Genomic DNA, 27,228 nt, shown 5'->3' with positions numbered 1-27,228 from the left:
AATCAATCCAGAAATCTTATCTAAACAAAAAAAAACAAAAGACGTGTACACCCATAATCCAATGCCAAAAATGAAATCAAAAACTTGAGGATAGAACCAGGCAAGGGAGGGGCTTCTTTGGCTAGAGGAAATGCTAGCATGATTCCTTATCCTCTCTCAGACACTATTCATCCTTCCATTGGGTACACAGTTGCCTGTGTTAGAAATACATTCCCACTTGTTCATCAAAACATGGATGTACAGCACTGTGTAGAAGTCTTAGGTATATATATATATATATAGAGAGAGAGAGAGAGAGAGCCAGGGTGCCTAAGACTTTTGCACAGTACTGTATTTGTCAACGTGGAGTGGAGAGTGTTTGTAAATCTGGCGGGGGCAAAGGAAGTTGGGAGTGATGGGGGTGGAGTGCCATGGGACAGATGGCAGAGAAGGGATGCTGGACGGGGGCCCGGGTACAGACACACTCAGCCCCGAGACAGCAGCAAGGTCATTTGATTCCAAACGATTAGTTTATTGATCATTGCGGAATGTCAAATTGTCATTGAGTATTGGAGAAAGTGAGCTAGTATTAATCACTGTCATATTGTACATTCAGTGCAGGTGACTGGGATCACTTCCCCTCTCCTGAAGAACCAAATTTATGGCAGAAGATACAGTTTGATGGCAGCCATCTCCTCTCCTGAACTTGGTTCTGATCGTTGTGCAAGCTCCCAATCCTCACCTCCTTCTCCACTCACCCTGCTCCCAGCAGATTTGCCAGGAGTTTCCCCAAGGATTAGCCGTAGTGATTCAGTGGTAAACTTCCATTGGCAGCCAAGTTCCCCTGTAGGCTTCATTTGCACTGATCAGTCAGTCCCATGTCTGAGGCAACATCGACACTATAGGTGGAGAGAACAGAGAGGAAATATCAGCACTGCTGCTTGGAAATTCTTCAGAAGAGAGTGGTGAAAGTATTAGAAAATCTTGCATTTATTTTGTACCTTGAATAAACTCAGGAGGTCTGAAAAGGCTACAGAGCCAACAAAGATCACTGTTGTAATGTAAAAAATGCAGTAGCAAGTTTCCACACATCAAGCTGTCGCGTCACAAACAACAATATAATAATGAGGAATATTGGTTTTACAGTAAGTTGGTCGAGTGATTACTGATACTGTTTTGATGAACATCGGGCGTGGGGGAGGGATCAGCTAATGAAGGTACAACTCGCTACTACTTAAAATAGTGGAGTCAGTGACATAAAAAGGAGAGACCTCTTTTTCCTGGTGAGCTGTAACAACACTGTCCTTTAAGAAGGGGGCAGTTTTGAAGCATTTGAGCTGGTCTAACAATCAGAGACATAAGACACTCTCTCTTTCAACTGTCTCTCCTTTCTGCTCTTTTGGAATAGTAAAGTTGAAGTCGAAGCATGTTCAAATATGAGCTGAATTTGCAGGTGTGATCTGTTTTGAATTTACAGACATCGATGAATGCCAGGATTCCGACAAATGTCCATCTGGAAGATGCATTAACAGCCCTGGCTCTTATGAGTGTGTACCTTGCTCAGAAGGCTACACAGGCAGAAATGGACAATGCATTGGTATGTAGTGTGGTCTTGTTCTGTACACACAGTGGGTTCTTCCAAGAAATAATCTCACTTGAAATATTATATATGAAAGATCTTCATTCCTTCCAGCATTATCTGTCATGATTACTGATGAAAATTTAACTTTGGCTTCAGTAATCCTACATTAGTGGGAGATAGGATTACTAATCTCAGTGCTGTTTTCCCATTGCATGGTTACTTCAAGCTCAGTTCCCTATTAGAAAGGCTGGTTTTATACCACAAAGCACATCTTCCTAATTAAATATACTAAGCACTCCTGAGATATACTGCCTTATAAATTTTGTTTTGATAGATAGATTGATACAACATGGAGTTGGCCCTTTGAGCCATGCTGCCCTAGTGATCCCACAATCCCGATTAACCCTAATCTAGTCAGGGAAGAGAATTTCCAATAACCAATTAACCTAACTGGGAGGTCATTGGACTGTGGGAGGACACCAGGCATGTAGGAGAAATCCACACATTTGACAGGGATGACGTACAGAACAGTGCCGGAATTGAACTCCGAACGCCCCGAGCTGTAATACTGGTGTGCTAACTGCTACACTACTGTGGTGCCTGTTATTTTCTTAGAAAAGTAAGATGTACTGTAGGGTGCGAGAAGTGTCTTCTTTCGTCTCTGGTTTTACTGTCCACCATTTTTTACTCACCCCTGGCCATTTGCTTCCATTGACTTGGCAACAAGACCCTGTGATAAAATGCTGGCATGCAAAGTCAGGTAAACACCAAACATACGTAATAAATGCATCAAAGTAAAGTGTGAAGCGTACTTGAGACCAAAAGGTTAACCCGAGAGATGAAACAGATGACAAGGGTGCAGTTCTGAATTATTACTTTGCCCTGTTCTCAAGCTAAAGAGTGACACTGAAGCTCAGGAGGAAGAATGTGATGTATTGAATATGCATGAAGCAATTTATGAAAGGGCAGCTTCAACCTTCATTTATTATACTTTGTTAGTTTCTTTCCAAATTCCATAAATACAGGAAAACACTAAACAGGATACTGTCTGGAGAAGTGTGATGCTGTGCTGAAGGAGGGACTCGAGGCTCTCAACAGAAGGGTAGCTGAACTAAAGAGGCTTCAAGTGCATGTCTGCACGTCCCTGATGGCTGTAGAGCAAATAAGGTTAAAGACCCTCGGGTGTCAGTCTTTGCCAACTTTTGGATAGAATACAGTAACAGAGAGAAGGTACTATAAATGCATAAAGCACATATTAGAGCACAGTGCTTCATTCTGAGCTGAGCTGCAGAAGGTACGAGGAGGTCAGGGCTGAGACTGGTGAGGCACAAGAGACTACAGATCCTGCAAACCTGCAGCAACGTACAATGGAGCTGGAGGAACTCGTTCAAAGTAAAATCATCATCAAAGTATGCATATGACACCTTATGCTACCTTGAAATTAATTTTCCTGCATACATTTACAGGAAAAAATACAATAGCATTTAGGCAGCATGTATTGAAAACATTGAGGCATTAAGCACCTTTGCTCCAAATGCCACACCAACCAGAATCTTGCATTGACCAGCCATTTCAATTCTACTTCCCATTGCCACACTGTCTGTCCACAGCCGTCTCCACTGCTAGACTGATGCTCAGCTACGAGAGCCTCAGGACTCGCACCACCAGGCTCAGAACAGATACTACCCCTCGACCATCAAGCTCTTCAATAAAAGGGGATAACTACACTTCCTTTCCCCTTCTTTGAAATGTTTGCACAACCAATGATCTCACTTTAAGGACTCTATATCTCATTGTTTCATGTTCTTGTTATTTGTTGCTATTCATTTTTACTTGCATTTACACAGTTTGTTGTCTTCTGCACTCTGGTTGATCTTTCATTGATCCTGTTATATCCACTATTCTAAAGATTTGCTGCGTGTGCTCGCAGTAAAATGAATCTCAGTGTTGTATATGGTGACATATACAGTATGTATTTTGATAATAAAATTTGCTTTGAACTTTGACACAGATTAGAGGAACAGCTTTGGTAGTCTCCAACCTGATGGCATGAGCATTGATTTCTCAGTGTTCTAGGGGCTAGCACAAATACTCCGATTAGCATAATTGTACAGAGTGTTGATTTGTCTTAGGGCGCATAGTCCTCTGCTCTGGTCTGAACACTCACAGTTTAATTTCCTTTATACTTAAAAAAAACAGTCACCTTCTTGGTCTGCGTGCTGCTGTGCTGGGACCCTGGTGCAAGCCACTCTCCCAGCAGTGGAGAGTCACTGTGGACAGGCTGTCTGGCAGGGCTGTTGTCGGGCTGCTCAGCAGAGTGACGTGGAGCTTGGGAGTTGGTGGGGCCTGGTACTGGCTGCTCCTTGTGTTGACAAGTTCCTTAGATCTTATGTCTCCCGCATCACCTTCTGTTGGGTTACAAAAGCTGCTGACTGCCCTCTCTTTTGCAGGTCTCCACAGATCAGAGATCTCTTGAAACATGCAAAAAATGCTGGAGGAACTCAGCAGGTCAGGCAGCATCTATGGAAATGAATAAACGGTCAACGTTTCAGGCTGAGACCCTTCATCAGGTCTCTTTATGATAGCAAGAGTGAGCTGTGGAGTGAGTTCGTTATTGTGGGAAAACCAGCAAAGGGCCAGGTTCCCATTATATAGAAGCACCCAGCGTGCGGTGACCAGGGGCTCATGCTTGGTTTCCAGCATGACGGCGCAGTTTGTAATGGCTGTCCCATTATATCCTATGCTATCATGACCCCTTTTGGCACTGAACCCATTTGCTGTCTCGTTCCAGGGAACACTTCCAGATGATAAATGTGCTATCTGAAGCATCTCTCTTACAGGCATGGGCAGAAAGGTCTTTAACTTTGGGCTGAAAGACCCTCTGTGCGTCAAGTTTCTAAATGATTCTGTTGCACCAAAGCAAGAATATTAGTGGATCAAAGTATTAAGTGACCTATTCATTGGTTAAAGTAGAAATAGCAGAATGCTATGTAAGGGATAGGAAATATTTGTAACCTGGTTTTATAGATAGTGATTCAGTCACAGAAACATGGTGAGTGAAGTTCTTCATGTAGCAGCTGTGCCTTATACGGTTCTTTGTACCTGCTTTCATATTCCGAGAACTGGCTTCCAGAGGAGATTTCAGAAATTAACCACATTTGTTGCTTTGATGACCTTGAACATATTGAGAGTTCCTCAACTGAATAGTGAAATTTAATGATGGCCTGCAAGAAGTGGTGCAGAGATGTTGCAGTCAGAGAAAGACAGATCACTAAGGGTTAGATGTCTTTAAATACATATGGAACTCTGGATGTTACTGACTACAGACCTACTGAAGTTAGCTTACCAAAATGTAGTAGAAATAATTAAAAGGAGAAAGGGATTGAGTAATTTATTGTCACTATATATCAACACACTGATCACATTTACAGTACCTATTCCTTAAAAAGAGGCATCAAATTTATTTATTTATTTAGAGCAGCAGTTCCCAATCTGGGGTCCACAGACCCTTGTTAATGGTAGGGGTTCATGGCATTAAAAAACCCCCCCGATTTTGAGGTACAGCATGGAGTAGGCCCTTCTGGCCCTATGGGCCTCACTGCCTAGCGTCCCAACTAATTAACACGAGCCTAATTACGGGACAATTTACAATGACTGATTAACCTACTAACCAGTACGTCTTTGTACTGTGGGAGGAAAGCCAGAGCGCCCGTACAGTCATGGGGAGAACATACAAACTCTTTACAGGCAGCGCTGCCATCAGAATTGAACTATGAACTCCAGGATACTCCGAACTGCAAAGGCATTGCACTAACCACTACGCCACCGTGGTGCCCTAGAATAGTGGAACACGAGGACCTGAGATGCTTAAAAATGTTTCTGACCTTTCAAACGCTTCCTGACCCACAGCACATTTCCAGCACTTCCTCTTTTCTTAATATCAGACTTTATAGTTTGACAGAAGAAAAAAAGTCACTTATATTTGCTGCATTTTATGACACATCAAACGTGATTCATTATTGGCGAATTCTTTCCTCTATTCTTATACTTTGTCCAAGTGTTTAATCCCATTCCGTTTCCTATTCTTTTCCATGAGCACTTGTGCTGGTCAAGTCTGAAAGAGTTAATGTAGTTTGATTCATAATGCAATGGAGGTATGTCTGCCCATGTATTAGCAAGTTAAGAGGTAGTGATTTAATGTGCCACCTTCAGTGCTTTACTCTAATCTAAAAGGCTCCGTAGTTAATAATTTGAATGGGAAGTAGTGGGAAGAGAATTACTGTCTTGGGTGGGCTCTGAAGTAGTCATTAGTGGAAAAACTGTCTCTCATGCTTTTTATTTATCTGAACAATCTGATGTAGGCATCTTCATTGTCACATGGATAATGAGGATGCACACATCAGGATACTCTTCATTGACTTCAGCTCAGCATTCAACACTATCATCTCCTTGGAGCTAATTAGTAAGCTCCAAAATCTAGGCTTCAGTACCTCCCTGTGCACCGTGCTCCTCAGCTTCCCCACTTGCAGACCCTTAGTATACGATGACATGGTGACAGATAGGTACTTTGATAATAAATTTACTTTGAACTTCGAGCTTAGATTTATTCAAGCAGTTTTTGTTTTATCCAGTTGCTTGGTCTCTGAAAACTCTCTTTTTGGTAGGCAGATGCCTTGATCAAATGTGGTGGTTCCTGGTCTGTGAATCCATGAATTAACTTCTTATGGTTTCACGTTAAGTGTCAACACCAGCCAGAAGCCAATATTTACCTTGGCAGCTGAGCTACACTTCTCCGATGGAAATTTTTACTGTACACTCGTCATAGCCCCTTGGAATCGCTCAATCACAGTGATTTTTTAAAAAATTCAGTCTTGTTTTGCCTTGAAATGGGATCATTGCAAAGGGGCATTTGCTTTGTGTCTTCAGGTATCTGAATGTTTTATCCTTTCCTTCTCTTCAAATGAGTACCCGAACCAGTTTATGGTTGAACAGAAGCCTATTTGTTGTTTCTGATATGCCAGGTTGTCTTTAAGAAGGAGAAACAAAATTTATGATTAAAAAAATTGAAATGGAAGCATATGTAAAATTTAATGACTCATGTTAGTCAAGGAGGAGCAATTTTTTTTTGTGAAGCATACCAAAGATCTGTTTTGGCTGTGGAACACACTCAGCTGCCAGTAAAAACTACCTTCAGCTGTCAGGACTCTCATTAAGCGTCATGCCTTCTCGATGATTGCCTGCATAAAGAAAGAGGATAAAGAGAGATGCTAAAGCTGCTGAAAAGCCAGAGAAAGGAGAATATTGGAATGGGATAAAGTAAGAAAGCTAAAAGGAGAGTGGAAGAGTGTTAGTGCGAGCGGGAAAGAATGAGGGAAAATAAGAAAATGAGAGAAAAGCAGTTATGCAGGCTACGGAACTGGATAAATGAAAGAAGAGAAAGACCATGGGGTAGAAATTTGACATTGAGTGCGGAAACCGAAAGAGCAGTTATAAGATATATAGTTCCATTGGAAGTGGATATTAGAAGCAGAGTACAGAGATCAGCCATGACTATATAATGTGATTAGTCTCGATAACCAAGAACAAAGTTACATCCTATTATTTTCTTATTTACTATGAATATTAAGAAGCTGTGTACTGCTGGTGGCATGATCACTACCACTTGAACAGAAGGAAGAATAAAAAAACGGCCAGTTTAGAAACAGAAACTTAAAGTGTGTCAGGCTTCAGGCGCATATTAAGGCTGCAGTAAGTTATCCAATTCTGAGCTCGTTTGGAACTATTCTTACAAGTGTAAATTTTGAACTTCATACTTAAATTGGAAAATTATTTTGAGAGGAAGTAAAGTTTCCTCTTGTTAGCATGGTGTGGCGCTTACATTTAGGGTCAATTCCAGAGTGAATAATTCAGTGGCTTGGGATACTAATAGCAGAAAGTGCCATTCGTAGACAGGTTGTAAAAAGCGCATTCCAAGTGTAATCCTGCTTGGCAAACTACTCTGGGATCATCAGGAATCAACTGTATCTTTTTTCAGTTTCCTGTTACAAATAGAACATGCAGTCACATGTTGGGAAGAATGCAATTTAAGACTAATCCAGGCAGTCTTCAATTAAATTGTGTGGCAGATGAGTGCTGCAGATGTTCCTTGGGAAATGTGACTGCACATTATTATGGAAACAAAGTTCCAAGGGTTTATTTTTCTTTATGTTGTTCCTCCATTTTTCCTGGGTGTGCTGTATTTTGTTCAGTTCCCATGTGGATAATCTTGTGTGTTCTGTTTAAGATTGGCAGCTGTCTATCTGTACATAGAGAAGTAAAGCTCAGAAACAGGACTAGGAAGGGGCTTCCATCAACCTTTCAGAAAGGGGTAAAAATAAATTGTGAGAGTGAATGATTAAGAAATATAACAGGTAATTGTAAGGCAACTATTTTGCAAATTTTTTGAGGATGTGACCAAACATATTGTTGAAGGTAGAGCAGTAGATGTAGTGTATATGGATTTTAGCAAGGCATTTGATAAGATACCCCATGCAAAGTTTATCGAGAAAGTAAGGAGACATGGGATCCAAGGGGACATTGCTTTGTGTATCCAGAAGTGGCTTGCCCACAGAAGGCAAAGAGTGGTCGTAGATGGGTCATATTCTGCATGAAGAATACCTTATTCTAGCCTAATGCACTGGGTAATGATTTGATCTGTATAAGCAATACACAAGACAAGTTCTTCACTGTATCTTGGTACATGAGACAATAATACACCAATAACACTACAAAGTGACAAATGAATTGCAATGTGGGTAAGAGTAATTTGAAATACTTTATAATGTTAAGCAATGTGTATGATGGAAGTTTTGGAAATATAGAAGAAAGAGCTTTGGGATCCAATGATTGACATGGGTGGTCTCACAAACCTGTGAGCTCTAGCAGAATCAGAACCTGTGAACTGAATCCGAATTATTATCACTGACTTACATGATGGAAAAATTGTTGTTTCGCGACAGAACAGAGCAAAGGCATAAAATAGAATTACTATAAATTAAAATAAAGAAATAGAGTGAAAAATAATGAGGTAGCACTGAGATGGATGAAAGCATTTGCTGCATTGGAACGCCTTGTCTGACTTCAAAATATATCACTTGTTCCTTCATTATCATTGGTTCTGAATTCTGAAACTCCCTGTCCTCCAACGCTTCGAGATTACCTTTACCAGAAAGGGTGCTTACACTCAAGAAGAAAACTCGCCATCACCTTCTCAAGGTCAATATCTGTGGTCCTCAGATTCAATAAATAAAGTAAGTATCACCCAAACAGTAGATACAGAAATGGTGGATGACCTGTCTACAAAGTTTGATCTTTCAAACTTTCTAGATTCTGGAGGGGTCGTATTCTTGTACTTGCCTACAAATTGTGGTTTAGCTGGGAGACGCATCATTGGGCTCTCCACATTGCAATTCATTTGCAGGTTTGCATTGTTACTGGTGTGTTATTGTCTCATGTATCAAGATATAGTGAAAAGCTTGTCTTGTGTATTGTTTATACAGATCAAATCATTGCCCAGTGCATTAGGCTAGAATAAGATAAAACAATAACAATGCAAATTAAAGTGTAAAAGCTATTGGGGGAAAATATTAGTGCAGGGAAACAATGAAAAGGTGCATAGTGAGAACAAGAGCCAAGTTTATCACACAATAGGTCCTTTCAAGATTCAGGAGATAATTAGGAAGGTAAGTATGTTGTCCTTTGTTACAAGAAGTGGAAGTAGAAGAAATAGGGAATCTCATTGGAACTAAATGAAGTTCTGGGCTTTGGTACGACCACAATTGGAGTAGTGTTCACTTTTACTTACCTTTTCTAAAGAATTACATTCCTACCTTGTTGAAATTTAAATCCACTGGACTAATTCCTGGATTAAAAGGGTTACGCTGTGAAAAGGATGATGTTGGCATATCAAAGAATGGGAGGACATATTCTTAAGAGAAGTTTGTTTACCTTGGCTGGAGATTCAAGAAACAGGCAATCATAGCGTACTAGAAATGTGATGGTCATCAGCACTGAGATAAGAAACTATTTTACTCAGATGGTTACGCATCTCTGGAATTCTCCTCTGGGAGTTCTATGAATGCTCAGTTGCTGACAACTTTAAAGGATAGAAACATAGAAACATAGAAAATAGGTGCAGGAGTAGGCCATTCGGCCTTTTAAGCCTGCACCGCCATTCAGTATGATCATGGCTGATCATCCAACTCAGAACCCTGTACCTGCTTTCTCTCCATACCCCCTGATCCCTTTAGCCACAAGGGCCATATCTAACTTCCTCTTAAGTATAGCCAATGAACCGGCCTCAACTGTTTCCTGTGGCAGAGAATTCCAGATAAGTTTAGTGGATTTTGGGACAATTTTGGAATAATGAGATATTGAGTAAAAATAAGAATGCTGGATATGTGGGACTCCATATGGCCCTCTGATGCACTGATTGGGTTAACAATTCAGTTTAATGGTCTTTAATGTGTACTTTTCCTGTTTAAATCCATTCAAATCCACAGAACCTCCATGAATTCCATTTGTGATAATCAGCATTGGCAGTATTGTGGATTTGTGTGGGAGATAGAAGTCAAGGATTACTGAATGATAGACATAATCAAGATTTCTATTTCTGATGCTCTTCTAACCTTGACACCAAGTTTTCCATTTCTTTTTTCCTTAGACATCAATGAATGCCTCAGCATGCCAGTTTGTACCAATGGGCAGTGTACCAACCTTGAGGGTGGCTATATCTGTATTTGTAATCATGGCTATGAACCATCTCCTGACAGCAAGTCATGCAAAGGTAACAATTCTCGTAGGGATTAAATCCCACAGAGTCCTCTTCTATGGTGGATTATGTTATGGGTGTGTGTATAAAGTGCATCCTCCCTTCCCTGACTAACTGAAGTAAATCACTAGTGTTCTTGTCTGCTTAATAAGCAAAGGCCTTTATTCAAAAAGTACGAGGGACTTATTAAACTAAAAAAGTTAACATTTCAGAAGCAAATGGTAGTTTGTGTGTTATTGCAAATGAGATAGGAATACTAGAAGAAAGAAATGATGCTGTAATTTTCAGGTGCTTTGGTGAGAACACCACATTTTAAATAGAAAACCCTCTTCTTGCTAACCTCTCAAAGTGTGATTGGTTGAACTGATACAGAGCTAGAGTAGATTGCTAGAAGGTACACAAGTGTGGATATACTAGGTAATTTTGCTTTTTATTCTCACTTTCCTTTGTCCTTCTGCACAGCTCCCATTTCTCTTGCTCATATGCACACCCTCCATGAAGAGACATTTCTCGGGTCCTACTTCTATTTTCTCTTTCTGGTTGAGATCTAGTTTAACCAGTGATGAACTGAAGGCCTCTCTTGATCCTGGCTGCTATATAATGGAATTGAAAGAAACATTTAGTATGAAGCAGAACCTTTAACCCACCCAAGATGCTTGAGGAACTCAGCAGGCCAGGCAGCATCTATGGAAAACAGTACAGTCGACATTTTGGGCTGAGGCCCTACAGCAGGACTGGAGAATGACCATTCCCCCCCCCCCCCCACCCCCGTTGTCTCTCTCTCTCTCATTGCAATGTGAATACATCAGTTAAAGTCATCTCGCAAGTGTGTGCTTTTATTTTAATATATATGTAGTTGTGCACACACACAACAATTTGGTGATGAATACGAACCTGAATGTCAGAAAACATCACAAACTGCACCGACAGTTACGGGAAGAAACAGCAAGAGTTAAACAGCTCGAGAAAGCCGAAGGACCCTTGATTAACAGTGAAAGCCGTGCTGAATTTAAAGTGAAAATACCATCACAATGGCATCAGTCAGGAAAGTTGACAAATTTGGTTGCAGTAATGAAGGCTGGGAGTCATATATCGAGAGGGTTGAACATGAGAGGGTATTGTAACATGAACAACATGGAGGAGCAAAAGAAAGCCCCTGCACTTCTTAGCTTAATGGACCCAAGAATGTACAGTTTCTTAAGCAACTTAGTAACCCCAGCAAAGCCAGCAAGCAAGATGTTCAATGAAATTGTTGCACTTTTACAAAATCATTTGAGCCCTAAACTGCTGGTAATGGCTGAGAGATTTATATTTTACAAAAAGAAGCAGTCAAAAGGTGAAAGCCTTTCTGAATACATTGCAGAATGGCGCACACGTTCCCAGTACTGTGATTTTAGAGATGGACATCAAGGCACGCAGACAAAGCTACTGGCAGAAAGAGACCAAACCTAGAACGGGCATTGGCCATTGCAATATTGTTAGGGACTGCAGTGAAGGATGTAGCAGAACTACAGAAAAGGACGTTAGAATGTGAAATGCAGAAAAGGTCCCCGAATGGTGCAAAAAGCCAAAGATGTTATCGATGTGGCAAATTCTCCCATGTTGCAAATGACTGGTGGTTCAAAGAAAAAGTCTGTAGAAAGAGTCACAGACAAGGTCACAATGAGAGAATGTCCAATGCAGACAGAAAACACAACTGTGTGAAAAGTCTCAAACACAAAACTAAGCAAATGCATAAGGTTACCAAATGTAAAACAGAATTAGACAGCATAGAGTCTGACAAAGGTGAACTGTCATGCCTAGAGCTACATAGTAAAACTGAAGTAGATCACAAAATCATCTGAATCACAATCGATGTGTCTGGATATTGTGCTGGATACAGGGTCAGCTTTGTCCGTAATTCCAGAGGCTGGCTACAACACACTGTTTTTCTAAGGTATCATTAGAGAAGACCTCAGTGATGCAAAAGATCTACACAGGAAAATTATCTCCCAAAACCAAACTGAAAGTGAATGTGATGTATGAAGGCCAAATACAGCAGTTAGAGCTTTATGTGTTGGAAAGTGGAGGGCCAGCACTTTTCAGACGTTGCGAATAGTTAAGAAAAATCCAACTAGACTGGCACTCAGTTGAAGCTTGGCATAAACGGGCAATGAAGCCCAAATTGATGCACTAACCAGAGACTGGCACAGCTGCTTAACGCTAATGAGAAGGTGTCTGAGAAGAGGATTGGTAAACTCAAAAGCACGAAGAGTAGATGAAACAGCAACACCAAGATTCCATAAAGCACATCCAGTGCCTTACGCACTACATCCTGAAGTGGATGCTGAACTGCAGAGCTTGGAGGCAGCTGGAATTCTCTCCAAGGTTGAGTGGGGCAATTGGGCCGTGCCCATTGTCTCGGTGTTCAAGAAAGGGAAGGCCGGAGCTGCTCACATATCTGGGGATTTCAAGCTGAACATCAACCCGGTGCTGCGCACCGTGCAGTATCCCCTGCAAGGCATAGAAGACATCTTTGCACCTTTGGTAGGTGGGGAGCGTTTTTCAAAGATTGACTTGTCATAAGCCTATCTGCAAATGGAGATGAGGAGCCAAGCAGGAAGTTCCTCACAGTTAACACTCACAAGTTCCAGTATAATCGTCTCGTCTTTGCCATCGCATCAGCTCCAGCAGTCTGGCAAAGAACAATGGACCAAGAGCTCCAAGTGCGCCAGGAACACAATGTTATCTTGATGACATCATAATGACTGGCAAAAATGATGTCGAGCACCTCCAACACCTTGGTAAAGTACTTAGCAGGCTGGGTGAGTAGGGTCTGCGTGCAAAGAGAGAGAAGTGTGAGTTTTTCAAGAATGAAATCTCATATTGTTGACATGCCATTGACAAGCATGGCTTACAAAAGTCACAAGAGAAGATTGAAGCAGCGCTACAGGCACCCAAACTGGAAAATGTGTCACAACTCAGGTCTTGTAAACTACTATCACCAATTTCTCCCAGACACCGTGACAGTGCTGCGTCTATTGAACAGACAGGAACAAAGTGGGAATGGCCAGAAAGATGTGAAAGCACATTCAAGGAAAGAAAGAGACCAATAACATCCAATGAACTGCTCACTTATTTTGACCCACCCCTGCCCATCAGACTGGCATGTGATGTGTCCCCTTATGGCATTGGAGCGGTTTGGTCACACATCATGAACGCTTGATTGCATTCGCTTCAAGATCACTGACGAGTGCAGAACGCAACTTTCACAGGTCAACCAAGTGGACCTTAGTCTAGTATAGGGAACAAAGAGGTTCCACCACTACCTCTACGGACAAAAGTTTACGCTAGTGACTGATCACCAGCTCCTTGTGTCCATTTTCACTCCCAGGAAGGGAATTCCAGTGATAACTGCTACGATGTGTTCAGCACCATCTGCCTGCGTTTGACTGGCCTCGCTCTCCCTCTCGCTCGATGCTACCAGTGGATGGTGCTGGAGTCCTAGGTCTAGGGCAAGGTTTAGTCGATGTGGATTGGATTAGGTAGTTCATGTTATGATGTGTTTCTGCTTACTCCTTTTTATATTGCTATTTTGTGCAATTTTGATCGACATGAACTGGTTCTGCAGCCTGCAGTCAACAAAGGACATACCACGAAGTTGATCTGAACTGAGCTTATCCGAACATTCCTAGACTGTTCAATGACATGGTGGTTTGATGTTTTATCTTATGTGTTTTCCACTCGTTTTTTGCCGCTTGCATGATTCGTTCTTTTTTTACGTGTTGGGTGTTTTATGTTTTCTTTGTTTCATTGCTGTCTGCGAAAGGGTTGTATACTGCATACATACTTTAATAGTAAATGTACTACTTTGAATCTTGAATCTTTGAATCTAGAATATCTTGAGTTAATTTTGTCTGTGCATGTGTGTCTTGCTCTGGAGTCATTGAATGACAAAGTTAGTGACTTCTCGGCTCAGTTTGACTGTAAATTCATGTTCAAAGGCAGAAGAAAACATATAGAGGCCAATTTATATCATGGCGGCCAGAACGCTGGAGTAGTTTGTCCAAATTAGGGAACTGGTCTAATAAGATAATATTCACTGAGCAGTTTGAGAGGAAGAAGCTAAAGTCATATTTATCAGTATTATAGTTGAGTGAAAGGAACTACTGAGACATGAGAGAGGTGCTGGCCAAGGTTGATTGGAAGGGGACATTAGCAGGGATGATGGCAAAACAGCAATGGCTGGAGTTTCTGGGGGCAATTGGGTAGACGCAGGATAAATACAAGCTAGAGATGAAGAAGAATTCTAAAGGGAGAATGAGGCAATCGTGGTTGACAAGGGAAGTCAAAAGACAGCATAAATGCACAAAAGAGGGCATATACGATAACAAAAATCATTGGGAAATGAGGAGTTGGTGAACCTTTTAAAAACCAACAGAAGACAACAAAAAAAAACCATTAGGAGAGAAAACAGGAAATATAAAGGTAAGCTAGGCAATAATATAAAAGAAGATACATGAAAAGTTTTTACAGATCTACAAAGAATAAAAGATAGGCAAGAGTGGATATCAGACGGCTGGAAAATGATGCTGAAGGGGTAGCAATGGGAGACAAAAAATGGCAGACAATCTTAATAAGTATTTTGCGTAAGTCTTCATTGTGGAAGTCGTCAGCAGAATGCCAGAAATTCGGGTATCATGGGCAGAAGTGAGTATAGTTGCAATTGCTAATGTGAAGATGCTTGGAAAGCTGAAATATCTGAAGGTAGATAAGTTATCTGGACCAGATGGACTACACCTCAGGGTTCTGAAAGAGGTAACAGAAGAGATTGTGGTGGCATTGGTAACGATCTTTCAAGAATCACTAGATTCTGCAATAGTTCTGGAGAACTGGAAAATTACAAATATCACTTCACCCTTTCAGAAGGGAGGGAGGCAAAAGAAAGGAGATTATAGGCCAGTTAGCCTGACTTCAGTGGTTGGGAAGAGATTGGAGTCCGTTATTAAGGATGAAATTTTGGGGTACTTGGAGGCACATGATAAAATTGGCCAAAGTCAGCATGGTTTCCTTGAGGGGAAATCTTACCTGTTAACTCTGTTGGAATTCCTTGTGGAAATAACAAGTAAGATAGACAAGGGCAAGTCACTGAATGGTGTTTACTTGGAAATGGCCTAATTCTGATTCTAATATGGTCTTGTGGTCTTCCTGTGCTGAACTTTGTTTCAGTCATCCTCTGTGGGTGGACAGAGCTTGTGGTTAAAAGGGTATGAACATTAATAGTTCCTTCTCTCTTTTTTGCAGATGTGGATGAGTGCCAGGATGTCAACCTGTGCACTAATGGGCAGTGTAGCAACACAGAGGGCTCTTTCCATTGTGAATGCGATCCCGGACACCGGCTGGCTGCAACTGGGGACCAGTGTGAAGGTAGCAGGAGGCCAGAATCATAAAGTCCTATAGATACAGAGTGTGTCCATGCTGATTGTCAACTACCCACTTACACTATTCCTGCCACATTTTCATCAACTTACACAACACGTATGTCTTTGGGAAGAACAAGTGTGCCCAGAGCAAAGTTTAAGAGACATTTAGATAGGCAGATGAACAGTCAGAGAATGGCGTGATATAAGCCATGTGCAGGCAGATGTGCAGTTTCATTTGGCATGACAATCAGCAGACATTGTGGTTCAAAGGACTCGTTCCTTTTCTGTACCGTCCAGTGTTCTATGTAAACCCACGCCCAGTAGAAAGAAAAACATGCAGACTCCTCAGAAGAAGCAGCAGGTCTACTTAACAAACCTCCACCACTACCCTTTATCTGCTATCATCAAACCAATTCTGGATTCAGTTTGTCAAAAGACCTTGGATCCCATGTATCCTGTCTTTTTTTTAATGAGTCTATCACATAGGATCATGTCAAAAGCATTGCTAAAGTCCATGTATAACATATCCACTGCCTTGCCTTCATTAATCTCCTAAAAATTCCAATGAAGAATATAAATCAGGATTTCCTAATCACGAAGCTATGCTGATCAGCTTCTTTCCAAGCCTTTCCTTGTGATCACAAGCCCTATGCCTAAAAAACTTTCCCCCAGCAGAATCCTATCTTACTTCCTTTAGCTCTCTGCGATGGATTTCATCAGGATTTGGGGATGTGTCCGTCTATTCCGTCAATATGCATAATACTTCCTCTTTCTTCATAAGCACATGTCCTGAAGTATCTGCATACACCTCTCCTAACTTTCTATCCTCCCCCTCCTTCTCCCTGGTGAATCTTCTTCAGTTGTCCATCGGAATCCGATGACGATGTCCACTCCTTTGACAGTGAGATCTTTGATGACTCTGCAGTCCTATCCTGGACCCACAAGCTCTATTGCAGAATACTGGTGAATACTGCTTTCAGGACACCACATATATCCCTGGCTTCACAAAAAAGACTTTCCTTTTGGTCCCTGAGGGGATCTACTCTCTCCCTAGCCTTCATCTTGCTTCTAATATATTTATAAACGTTTTTGGAATTCACTTTAGATCTGTTCGCCAGAATCATTTAATTTCTTGCCTTTGCCTTTCTAACTGCATTCTTAAGGTATCTCTTATATCCTCTGTAAATCCTGAAAGGCTCACTTGATAACAATTTCCTATGCTCAGACATATGTTTCCTTCTTTTTTCCTGATCAAATCTTCAATTTCCACAATTAACTGCGGGTCCCTAATCTTGCTATCTTTCTGTCTTAAGGATACGCTAATACTGAAGTCTCACTACTTTGCTTTTAAGTGCCTCCCACTTATCAGATGTTGTTTTCCCTTTTGCAGCTGGTTCCAATCTACTTTCACCAGGTCTTGTCTTTTACTGTTGTCGTCAGCCCTTCTTGTCAAGACCTTCAATCTAGGTTAAACCCCAATCCTTGCCTTGAAGTTTATCTAAGTGCCGCCACTGTTTGCTAAAAAAATGCTCATTCACAGACTTCTTGATTGTTATGATTGCACTCAAAGCAGAGAGGAGGGTGATCCTTAGGAACCTAATTTTTCACAAGTATTCAAACAGATAAAAAGGGGAATCAGTGCTTGTTCCACTGATGGGGTCTCATTTGGGTCAGGCGGCTTTGTGGGAACTGTGGTTTTGTAACATCCCTGTGGATCTTTGGAGAGCTGACATTAAACTCTCCAACAGGCTGCCATCACCCCATCTTCTCTGCTGTTCTGAGCAGTATGCTCAGTCTACTAGGGTCACTCGCCTCTCCAGCAAACATTAACCTTTACAGATGATCAAGCCGTGTTTCCAGATTCAGCTGCATGTGTAACATGCGGGTCACATTAGTTGGCTTATCTAGACTTTATGTCAGTCCAAAAATATCATCTGACTGTCCATCCCTTTGTTTTCTCAGCAAGGAGAGAACTACAAGCCCCTGCAGATTTGGAAACATTGTGTAGGTGCAAGGTCCTCAAAAATCTTCCCTGAACGAAGGCATGATTGGAGAGAGGAGACTTCAAAGGGACTATGGAACCCTTTTGATTGTCTGCAGAGGAAAAACTGTTAAGAAAACAAAGTACTAAATCATTTGTCATCAGATGTACTATAGCGAGAGAGATGGAGCAGTATTTTTTTTCTGATTCCTGGGTAGAACATAAGAAATAAGAGCAGAAATAAGCCACCTGGGTTGTTGATCCTGCTTCACCATTCAATAAGTTCGTGGCTGATCTGGCCATGGACTCATCTCCACCTACCTGCCTTTTCTCCATAATTCCTATTTTCCCTGCAGTGCAAAAATCTAACTGTTTTTAAAATAAATTTAATAAAGTACCCTTGCTGCTACCCTGGGCAGAGAACTCCACAGATTCACTACTCACTGGGAAAAACAGTTCCTTCTAAGTTCCATTATAAATCTACTCTCCTGAATGTTGAGGCTATGTCCCCTAGTTCTGGTCTCACCTACCGGTGGAAATGGCTTTCCTGCCGCAATCTTATTTATCCATTTCATAATTTTATATGTTCCTATAATATCCCCTTTCATTCTTCTGAATTCCTACGAGTACAGTCCCAAGCAATCTCAATCGCTCTTCATAGGTTAACCCCCTTATCTCCAGAATCAACCCAGTGAATCTGTTCTGCAACAACTTCAAATGCAGTATGTCTCAAATAAACAGAGCAAAAATGCGTGCAGCACCCCAGGTGCAGCCTCACCAGTACTCTGTACAGCTGCAGCATAATCTCCCTGCTTCTAAGTTCAAAACCTCTCGCAATGAAGACAAACATTCCATTTGCCCTCTTGATAACTTAGTGCGCTTGTGATAACCTTTTGCAATTCATATACAAATACTCCCAAGACTTTCTGCATAATGGCATGCTGCAATCCTTCACCATTTAAATAATAATCTGATCTTCGATTTGTTCCTCCAGACTGGACAACCTTACATTTACCAACATTGTATTCTGTCTCCCTGATCCTTGCCCACTCATTTAACCTATCTATTATCTTTCTGCATTCTCTCCACAGTTTGCTTTTCCACTCAGGTTAATATCATTGGCAAACTTAGATACAGTACTCTCAGTCACTTTTTCTAACTCGTTAATGTATATTGTGAACAGTTATGGGCCCAGCACTGACTCCTGTGACACTCCACTCACCACTAATTGCTGCCCAGGGAGCACCTACTTATCTCAACTCTCTGCCTTCTGTTGGTTAAACAATTCTCTATCAATGCTGATACATTACTGCCAACTCCATACATCCTTATCCTTAAGTCTTCTATGTGGCACTTTATCCAACACCTTCTGTAAATCCAAATATATACCATCCACTGATTCTTCTTCATCCATTGGTCCTATTATATCCTCAAAGAACTCCAGTAAGTTTGTCAAACAGGATCTGCCCTACTTGAATCAATGTGGTGTGCCTGACTGAACCACCTCTAACAGATTTTATTTCCTTAATGCGAAAATTCAAGCATTTTCCTGACAACAGACATTAAGCTATCTAGCCTATAGTAACCTACATCATTTTTAAACAGTGGCATGATATTCACCAACTTCCAATCTGCTGGGACTTGCCTAGAGTCCAGAGAATATTGGTAAATTATCATAAATGCCTATATTATAACTTCCTCCATTTCTTTCAGTACATTGGGATGCACAAGGGACCTGTCTAACTTTAGACCCACTCATTTGCTCAGCACTACTCTTCAGTGATAGCGATTGTGTAGAGGTACTTATCTCCCATTATGTCCAGAACATCTCTCTTAGGTATGCTACATGTGTCCTCCACCCTGAAGACCAATACAAAACAGTCACTCAAGTCTTGGCCATATCCGCATTATCTAATATTAATTCCTCCTTCTCATCTTCCAAGAGATCTATGATCATTTTTACCCACCATTTTCTGCTTTATGCAATTATAAAATCTTTCACAGTTATTTTTATATTTTGAGCGAATTTACTTTCATAATCTAACTTCTATTTCTTTATTGTTGCTTCGTGGTTCTTTGTCCCACTACCCTTGGCAACTTTGTACGTGTGAGCTCACTTTGTTTCCTTTGTGAGCTTCTAAGGCTGACCCTCCCTGCCCTTACTGTAATATATTTCTATCGAGTGCTGCGGAAAATCCCTTCGAAAAATCTTTTTCCTCATCTACCTCACCACGAACCCTGTGTTCCCAGTCTGTGTTAGCCAATTCCTCCCTTATTCAGTTGCAATCCCCCTTGTTTAGGCAAAATACAGTGGATTTTAGATCAAACTATTGCACCGTCCAATTGTAAGAGAAATGCAGTCATACTGTGAGCACTCTTTCCAAGGAGATCCCTAGCAGCAAGATTCTTAATTGTACCTGTGCCCTGCTCAGATTCAGATCTCAGACAGCATTTTACTTTGCAGGCTGTTCGAAGTTCAAAGTGAAATTATTATCAGAGTATATCTATGTCACCATATGCAACCCTGAAATTCGTTTTCTTGTGGGCATACCCAATACATCCAATAACCATAGCAGAATCAATGAAAAACCACACCAACAGGGCTGACAACTAGTGTGTAAAAGACAACAAAGTGTGCAAATATAAAAAGAAAGAAAAAAATAAATAATAATAATAAATAAACAAGCAATAAGTAGCAAGATCCCGAGATGAAGAGAATTTCAAGAAAGGTATCACAGGAGCATTTTATGACATCTTAAAGACTGCTTCAACAACCTTGATTTCAACTGTGTGAAAGTTAAAGTCTCCATGACAACTGGCATTCTATTCTCACATGTATCAGATATCTTTTGGTTTATTGCCTGTGCCATTGCAGTATTATTATTTGGTGTTCATAACAAATCCCAACAATTGTTTTACACTTTTTCACTTTCCCATTGCTAGTGTCTACCCAGATGGATTGAACGTTCTGCACCTTAGATATTTCATCCTTTCACCCTAATGTCATCCTTCATGCAGAGTGCTACCCCACCTCCCCGGCCTCCTTAGCTACCCTTGCAAAATTACCTGATACTCTTGGATATTTAATTCCCAGTCATCTCCACCCTGCAACTATATTGAGGCCCGAAACGTCAGCTGTACTCTTTTCCTAGATGTTGCCTGGCCTGTTCAGTTCCTCCAGCATTTTGAGAATATTCGCTAGACTCTGCTGTTTACATCAATCTTCCCATGTTTTTGTGGCTCACTGGGCAAAGCTACTGCAAACCAGAGCACCTTCCAAGTAATATTCTCCTTTCCAATCTGTTTAATGTATTGCCCTACCTGCTATTTATCGTACAGGTTGATGTGAATTTTGTGTTCTACATTTTAAACACAATAGCGCTGTTTCAGTTGTTTGGTCATGACATTTACTGCTCATAATTGATGGCAACTAGTATTCTTTAAAGGTGGAGGGTTATATGGGAGGCAGGGTTTAAGGGTCGGCACAACATTGTGGGCCGAAGGGCCTGTACTGTGCTGTATTGTTCAATGTTATGTTACTCTATGTTAAACATGACAGCCTAGACATGGAGATGTGCAGGGAGAAGGAAATGCCAAACATGGGTTAGATTGCACTTAGAACAATACGCATTGAATCCTTTCTCCTTTGATCAACTTCAGCTCTTTATGAATGGGCAACATATTAAATAAAAAAAAGTAACTGTGAATGCTCACAGGCCAGGAAGGATGCAGAGGGAGAAAGAAGCATTGGCAAAATTTCAAGTTTATGATTAGTGTAAAATTAGAAATATGCAGGCTATAAGATGCAAGGAAAGAGTTGGGAGGAGAATATGGAACGAAAGTTGAAAGTATATTTTTATTATCAAAGTACATATATGTTGATGGCTGGTGCTGTAGTGGCATCCACGCCGGACTTTGATGTGAGTTCAGATCTGACCGGCTCCTTGCACGCTTTCCACCCGTGCTAAGTTGAGCGTTGAGTTAGCAACTTGACCTCGTAAAAAAAAACCCAGTCAAAAATGCTAAAGAATCAGCAAAGTTGGCATCCAAAGTACCACAAGGCACAAAAGGGAACAACATATATGTCACCACATATTATCCTGAGATTCATTTTCTTGTGGTCATACTCAATAAATCTATAGCATAATAACCATAATAGAATGTACTGAAGACCACCCATCTAGGGCACCCAAACAGCATACAGAAGGCAACAAACTGTGCCGGTACAAAAAGAAGGAATAATAATAATAAATAAATAAACAATAAATATCGAGAATATGCGATGCAGAGTCCTTGAAAGTGAGTCCATGGGTTGAAGGAAGATTTAAATAATGGGGCAAGTGAAGATGAGTGAAGTTGTCCCCTTTGGTTCAGGAGCCTGATGGCTGAGGGGTTCAGAGGGGAATTGCTGAGCATGGAGGTGAGGGAGAGATGAGATGGCTGAAGTGATGCTGGTGTGGGGTGCAGGTGGTGATAAAGGGGACAGGTAAAGCAGCAATGATACAGAAGAGATGTAAACGTAGGAAATAGTTGACCTACTAAAGGTTGCAATGTGCCCAGTTGAACTACTGCAGCATTGTCTTTTCCAGCACATTCTGTATTCATGGAGAATGTGGGAGGATGTAACTTCATCACATTACATGGTGGTGACAGCAAAAGGCCTATTAAACTCCACACTGAAGAATTGCCCATATTAACCCAGCCATCTACTGCACAACAAACACACCCTGCCTATTCTCAGTGGGAGTAAGGAATTTCTTTGTCCAATGCTGTTTATTTAAAACTACACATTTTTGGCTAAAATTGCAGACAGTGTAACCAAATTAACCATGGTGGATTCAGGTTTTGGCTTTGGGAGCCGTGCAAAAACAGTGGTTGCCCAAGGATTATTTTCTCTGGATGTTCTAATGAGACAGCAATAAAAAGTTTGGAGTCTATTAGAGAGTTTTATAGAGTATGTCAACTCAACAGCCTTCTAAACTTATTTGTTGCAGACATCGATGAATGCCAAGAAAATGCAGATGCTTGCCAGGGAGGCGACTGTACGAATACTAAAGGCTCCTTTTCTTGCACGTGTCACAGTGGCTTCCAGCTAGTGGATAATCTACGATGTCAAGGTAAAGCGCCAATGCCAGCAGCCAGAAAATGCCACGTAACTTCTATTGGCAGCCTGTAATTGGTTACCTTATTTCAGGCCCCGCACCCTTCTCAGTTTTATTCCCTGTCAGTCGTTATGGAGAGGACTTGCATTCCCATAGTGCCTTTTGCTCTCTTGAACGGCTCGAGTATGCAGTCAATGAAATTCTTTTGAAGTGTGGTCATTGTTCTCAAGCAGGAAATGTGTGCATAGCAAGAACTTGTTAGAAGGCAACCTGACAATGTTGTGATGATGGTCGACCGATAAGATACTGCCAGGGCACTTAAGATGGCTCACCAGCTGTTCTTTGAAATAATGCACCTGGATCTATTTGCATCTGCTAAGAAAGCAGATGGGATCTCGGTTTTTCTGTGGCTGAGTGCTGAGCAATGGCCTGGAAACACTTTTGAGCAAGGCAAGCTCATAGTGCCTGCGGACTTGCTCCCAAGATTTTTGTTGTCACTTGTACAAGGAGAGATTCCTGTGATGTTTCTTTCCTCTGCACCAGATGTGGATGAATGCCTGGACCCGGAACGCTGTGAACATGGGGAATGCCTGAACACCGAGGGTTCCTTCTACTGTATTTGCGAGCAGGGTTTCACAGCAACGGCGAATGGGCACGGATGTGAAGGTGAGGACCTGCCATGTAGACATTTTGAACACCAAGTAGAGAGATATCGAATTGTTTTCTTTTATTTAAACATGTTGGATTGGCTTCCAGTTCATGGATAATGTACAGTGTTAACATGAAGTGTTAATGCCAGAAGCCAAAAAACTTAAATGTAGTTGGATACCTTATCTCCTGCTCTCATCCCACGCCATATTTAATTCCTGGCGTTGTCCCTGCAGAGGGCTTGCATTCCCATTGACACCTCAACATCCACGAGCTGACAAAATGTTCAGAAAATGAATCTCTTTTGAAGAGTGGTTATTTTCCTCAGCTAGGACATGTGTGCACTACAAGATCCTGTGAAGCAGCAACGTGAAAATGACCAGGGAGTCAGGAAACACTGAAACATGCTGAGATAATAGAATAGGCTGCCAGGAAAATAGTCAAAAATCTGAGCTCAGAAAATGGAGAGAGGTGTAGAGTAATCGCATGCTACAGCCACAGAAACAGGTCATTCAGCACTCCTTTTCTGTGCCCAATTGTTACTTTGCCCAGTTCCATCGACCTGCACCGGACTATAGCCCTCCATACCCCTCCCATCTACACACCTATCCAAATTTCTCTTAAGTGTTGAAATCGAACCCGCATCCACCACTTCTGCAGGGCAGCTAGTTCCACCCACTGAGTAAAGAAATTCCCCCTCATGTTCCCCTTAAATATGTCACCTTTCACCCTTAACCCATGACCTCTAGCTCTAGTCTCACCCAGCCTCAGTGGGGGAAAAAGCCTGTTTGCATTTACCCTATCTATACTCCCCTGTGATTTTGTATCAAATCTCCCCTCGTTCTCCAGTGCTCCGTGGACTAAAGTCCGAACCTATTCAACCTTTCTCTTATAAGTCAGGTCCTTAATATCTGGCAGCATCTTAGTAAACTCATGGTCAGGATGATCAACAGAACGGAAGTGGAAGAACAGTGGGTTTATAGGCCTGGAAAAGATTACCCAGCTAAAGAACGCCAAGGCCATGAAAGGATGTGGAAGTATTTAAAATAAAGATACTACTGGGTGATAGTGTAAGGTTGAACACAGACAGGATGGTCACCTCAGGGTAGCCTCAGTGGAATCTTGCTACAGAGCATTTCCTGTCTCGATTTGTTTATTATTGCCTACAGGAGTGAGGTGACCAGGCTGTCAGATATTCTCCAAGTCAATGCACTTAATTTGGTCAGACCAGACCAACCTAAAACAAAACCCAACCCCCACCTGGTGGAAAAAGGAAATGGAAGTGTTCGAGTCATTCAGTAGGTGTGGAGAGAGAAGCTGTGAGCCCTACAACAAAACTTCAGCGATTTGCTCTGTTAGGTTACCCCAGTGCGGAAGGCACTATGAGTGAAACGTTTGAGTGTACATAGTGCTGAATGAAATGGGGCTCTCAATAATGCTTTCAAAGTTACACTTACTTTCGTTGGTTATTAATTACAGAGAAAATTAGAAAAGTAGATAACCTCTTGTTATTCATTTAACAAAAATATGTTATACCCCAGCAATTTTATTAGCATCTAATATTTGCCCACCTTACTTTTGGAAACATACTTATGCCCACCATAGCAACTTGCTACAGGGAGCTCTTTTCCCTTGTAATCAATGACCTCGTGCTGGTCACTTTAAGTCAATGGTTCTTTAAGCCACAACCAATGGGAACAGGTTTTATTGTGGATAGCCCATCTAAATCTAGCAAGATTTTATATATTTTTATTAGATCTTCTCTGAGCCTTATTCCCCTCGATTCTGCGGCCTATTGAGACTCTGTTCTCAAAGTCCCCTGCATTTTTGGCATCTGCTGATTTCTCTGCTTCCCTTCACCATGGAATTACTGGTAGCTGGATGTCTACCTGTCTCCCCCCCTTTAGTTCCATCTCTCCCCCCCCCCCCACCTGGCATGCATGCAAATATATATGCATATGCATACAAAACTCCTTCATTATGCAGTTGTGACGATGAGGGTGGGATTAATGCAGATAGTTGCCCAGTCGTCGATAGGGATGTGGTGGGCTGCAAGATCTGGTTCCACGCTGCATGACTCTGAAGAAATAGCTTTCCACAGATGGTTCCTGAGCATCAGCAGCTGTGTGCAGCTCTTGTTGGACAAATAGTCAGCCAGCACTGATTGTAAATGTCCCGTCTGTGATAGCATCCACTTGTGTTTGGCAACACAGGGCTTTCAACAGCTAAAGGACTGCACATGATTCCTGTCACCAAGAGAATTTAAAGAAAGGTGATTCTTAGAAAAGAACCTAATTGTCAGAACAAGATACACTAGAGACTGCAGATGGTGGAATTTGGAGTGAAAAGCAAACTGCTGGAATAACTCAGCAGATCAAGCAAGATTTGTGGGGGGGGGGGGGAATGAAATTGTTGACAATTTATTTACCCCCAAAGATGTTCCTCAATCTGCAGAGATTTTCCAGCAGTTTGTTTATTTTTTGCTCTAGTTGTAAGGGAAGATTAGAAAAAAGGTAGGAAAAAGCAGGGGAAGGCGCTCTCTTCCAAGTCTTCGATGCAATGCAATGTGAATATTTCACTGACTGTAGTTCGACAGTGTTTTCAAACACAGGTGCAAGCTTGGCGCCAAATTCCACTTTGCTCAGGGCTCCAGGATTTGCTTTCATTGCCAGCAGCCTTGCTGATCAAAACAGATGTCAGTTTCTTCTGACCCAGGATAGCAATGCATCTTGTCAGTGAGTTGACCCATCATTCCAGATTTCTTCAGGCAACAATTGTAGCAGGTCCCCGCTCTGGTGGTATCAGAATCTGTGCAGCAGCCCAAGAGTTGCCTTGTCTAGACAAGGGAAAATATTCAGTGTTGAATGATCCCCTACGGGGTGCTGGTGACCTAACAGAAGGACTCAGCCCAACACTGAGCAAACATTGGCATGCTGATCATACACCAGGGGATCTAATATGCTTTATTTCTAATTGCATTTTTCTTTTGCAAACATTCCAGACCCCTTTTTTTTAAACTTCAAATGTTAATTAGACCCAGCAGATGAAATTTTCCAGTCTGGTGAATTAAAGGGCCTCAGCCAGCCTTGTTACATTTTATGAAACCTCCCAGCAAAGGTGTTCATGACACATTTGTTGATATGGTTTGTCAGCTTCTGTTAGACGAGCTCCTATTTCTTGTCTGTGCGCCTGTGTGGGGCTTAAAAAGCATCTTGGATGCAGTAGAATGAACTGTAAACAATTGTGTTTGTTTTATTTAAAGAAAAATAGGCATAAAGCTTTTAGTTAATCCTGAACACACAATATCACCAGGTTGATTCCAGAGATGGAGGGGGTTAGACTATGAGGAGAGATTGAGTCACCTGGGACTGTACTTTCTGGACTTCAGAAGAATGAGAGGAGATCTTATAGAAACATACAGAATTATGAAAGGGATGGATGAGATGGAGGCAGGAAATTTGTTTCCACTGGTAGGTGAGACTGGAACTAGGGGACATAGCCTCAAGATTCAGGGGAGTAGAGAGTGGTGAATCTGTGGAATTCTCAGCCCAATGAAGCAGTGGAGGCTGCCTTGGTAAATATATTTAAGATAAGTTTGGATAGATTTTTGCATAGTAGGGGAATTAAGAGTTATGGGGAAAAGGTAGGTAGGTGGAGATGAGTCCATGGTCAGATCAGCCATAATCTTATTAAATGGTCTGGCAGGCTCCGCGGGCCAGATGGCC

General features: G+C 41.5%; 1 protein-coding gene across 4 annotated transcripts in view; it reads left to right on the top strand.

Moving 5' to 3' along the window:
* ltbp1 (latent transforming growth factor beta binding protein 1) overlaps positions 1-27,228 on the top strand; it is a 417,603-nt gene that overhangs the window by 267,961 nt on the left and 122,414 nt on the right. For all 4 annotated transcript variants that reach the window (XM_073050519.1, XM_073050520.1, XM_073050518.1 and 1 more), the window contains 5 exons: positions 1,457-1,576; positions 10,263-10,385; positions 15,654-15,776; positions 22,748-22,870; positions 23,399-23,521. In XM_073050519.1, coding sequence (XP_072906620.1) covers positions 1,457-1,576; positions 10,263-10,385; positions 15,654-15,776; positions 22,748-22,870; positions 23,399-23,521 — 612 coding nt within the window. The remainder of the gene's footprint in view (positions 1-1,456; positions 1,577-10,262; positions 10,386-15,653; positions 15,777-22,747; positions 22,871-23,398; positions 23,522-27,228) is intronic.

The sequence above is a fragment of the Hemitrygon akajei genome, chromosome 7 (assembly GCF_048418815.1).
Source record: "Hemitrygon akajei chromosome 7, sHemAka1.3, whole genome shotgun sequence".
Taxonomy (NCBI): Eukaryota; Metazoa; Chordata; class Chondrichthyes; order Myliobatiformes; family Dasyatidae; genus Hemitrygon; species Hemitrygon akajei.
Note: the sequence above shows the minus strand (reverse complement) of the source record. Positions and strands in the feature narration are given on the sequence as shown.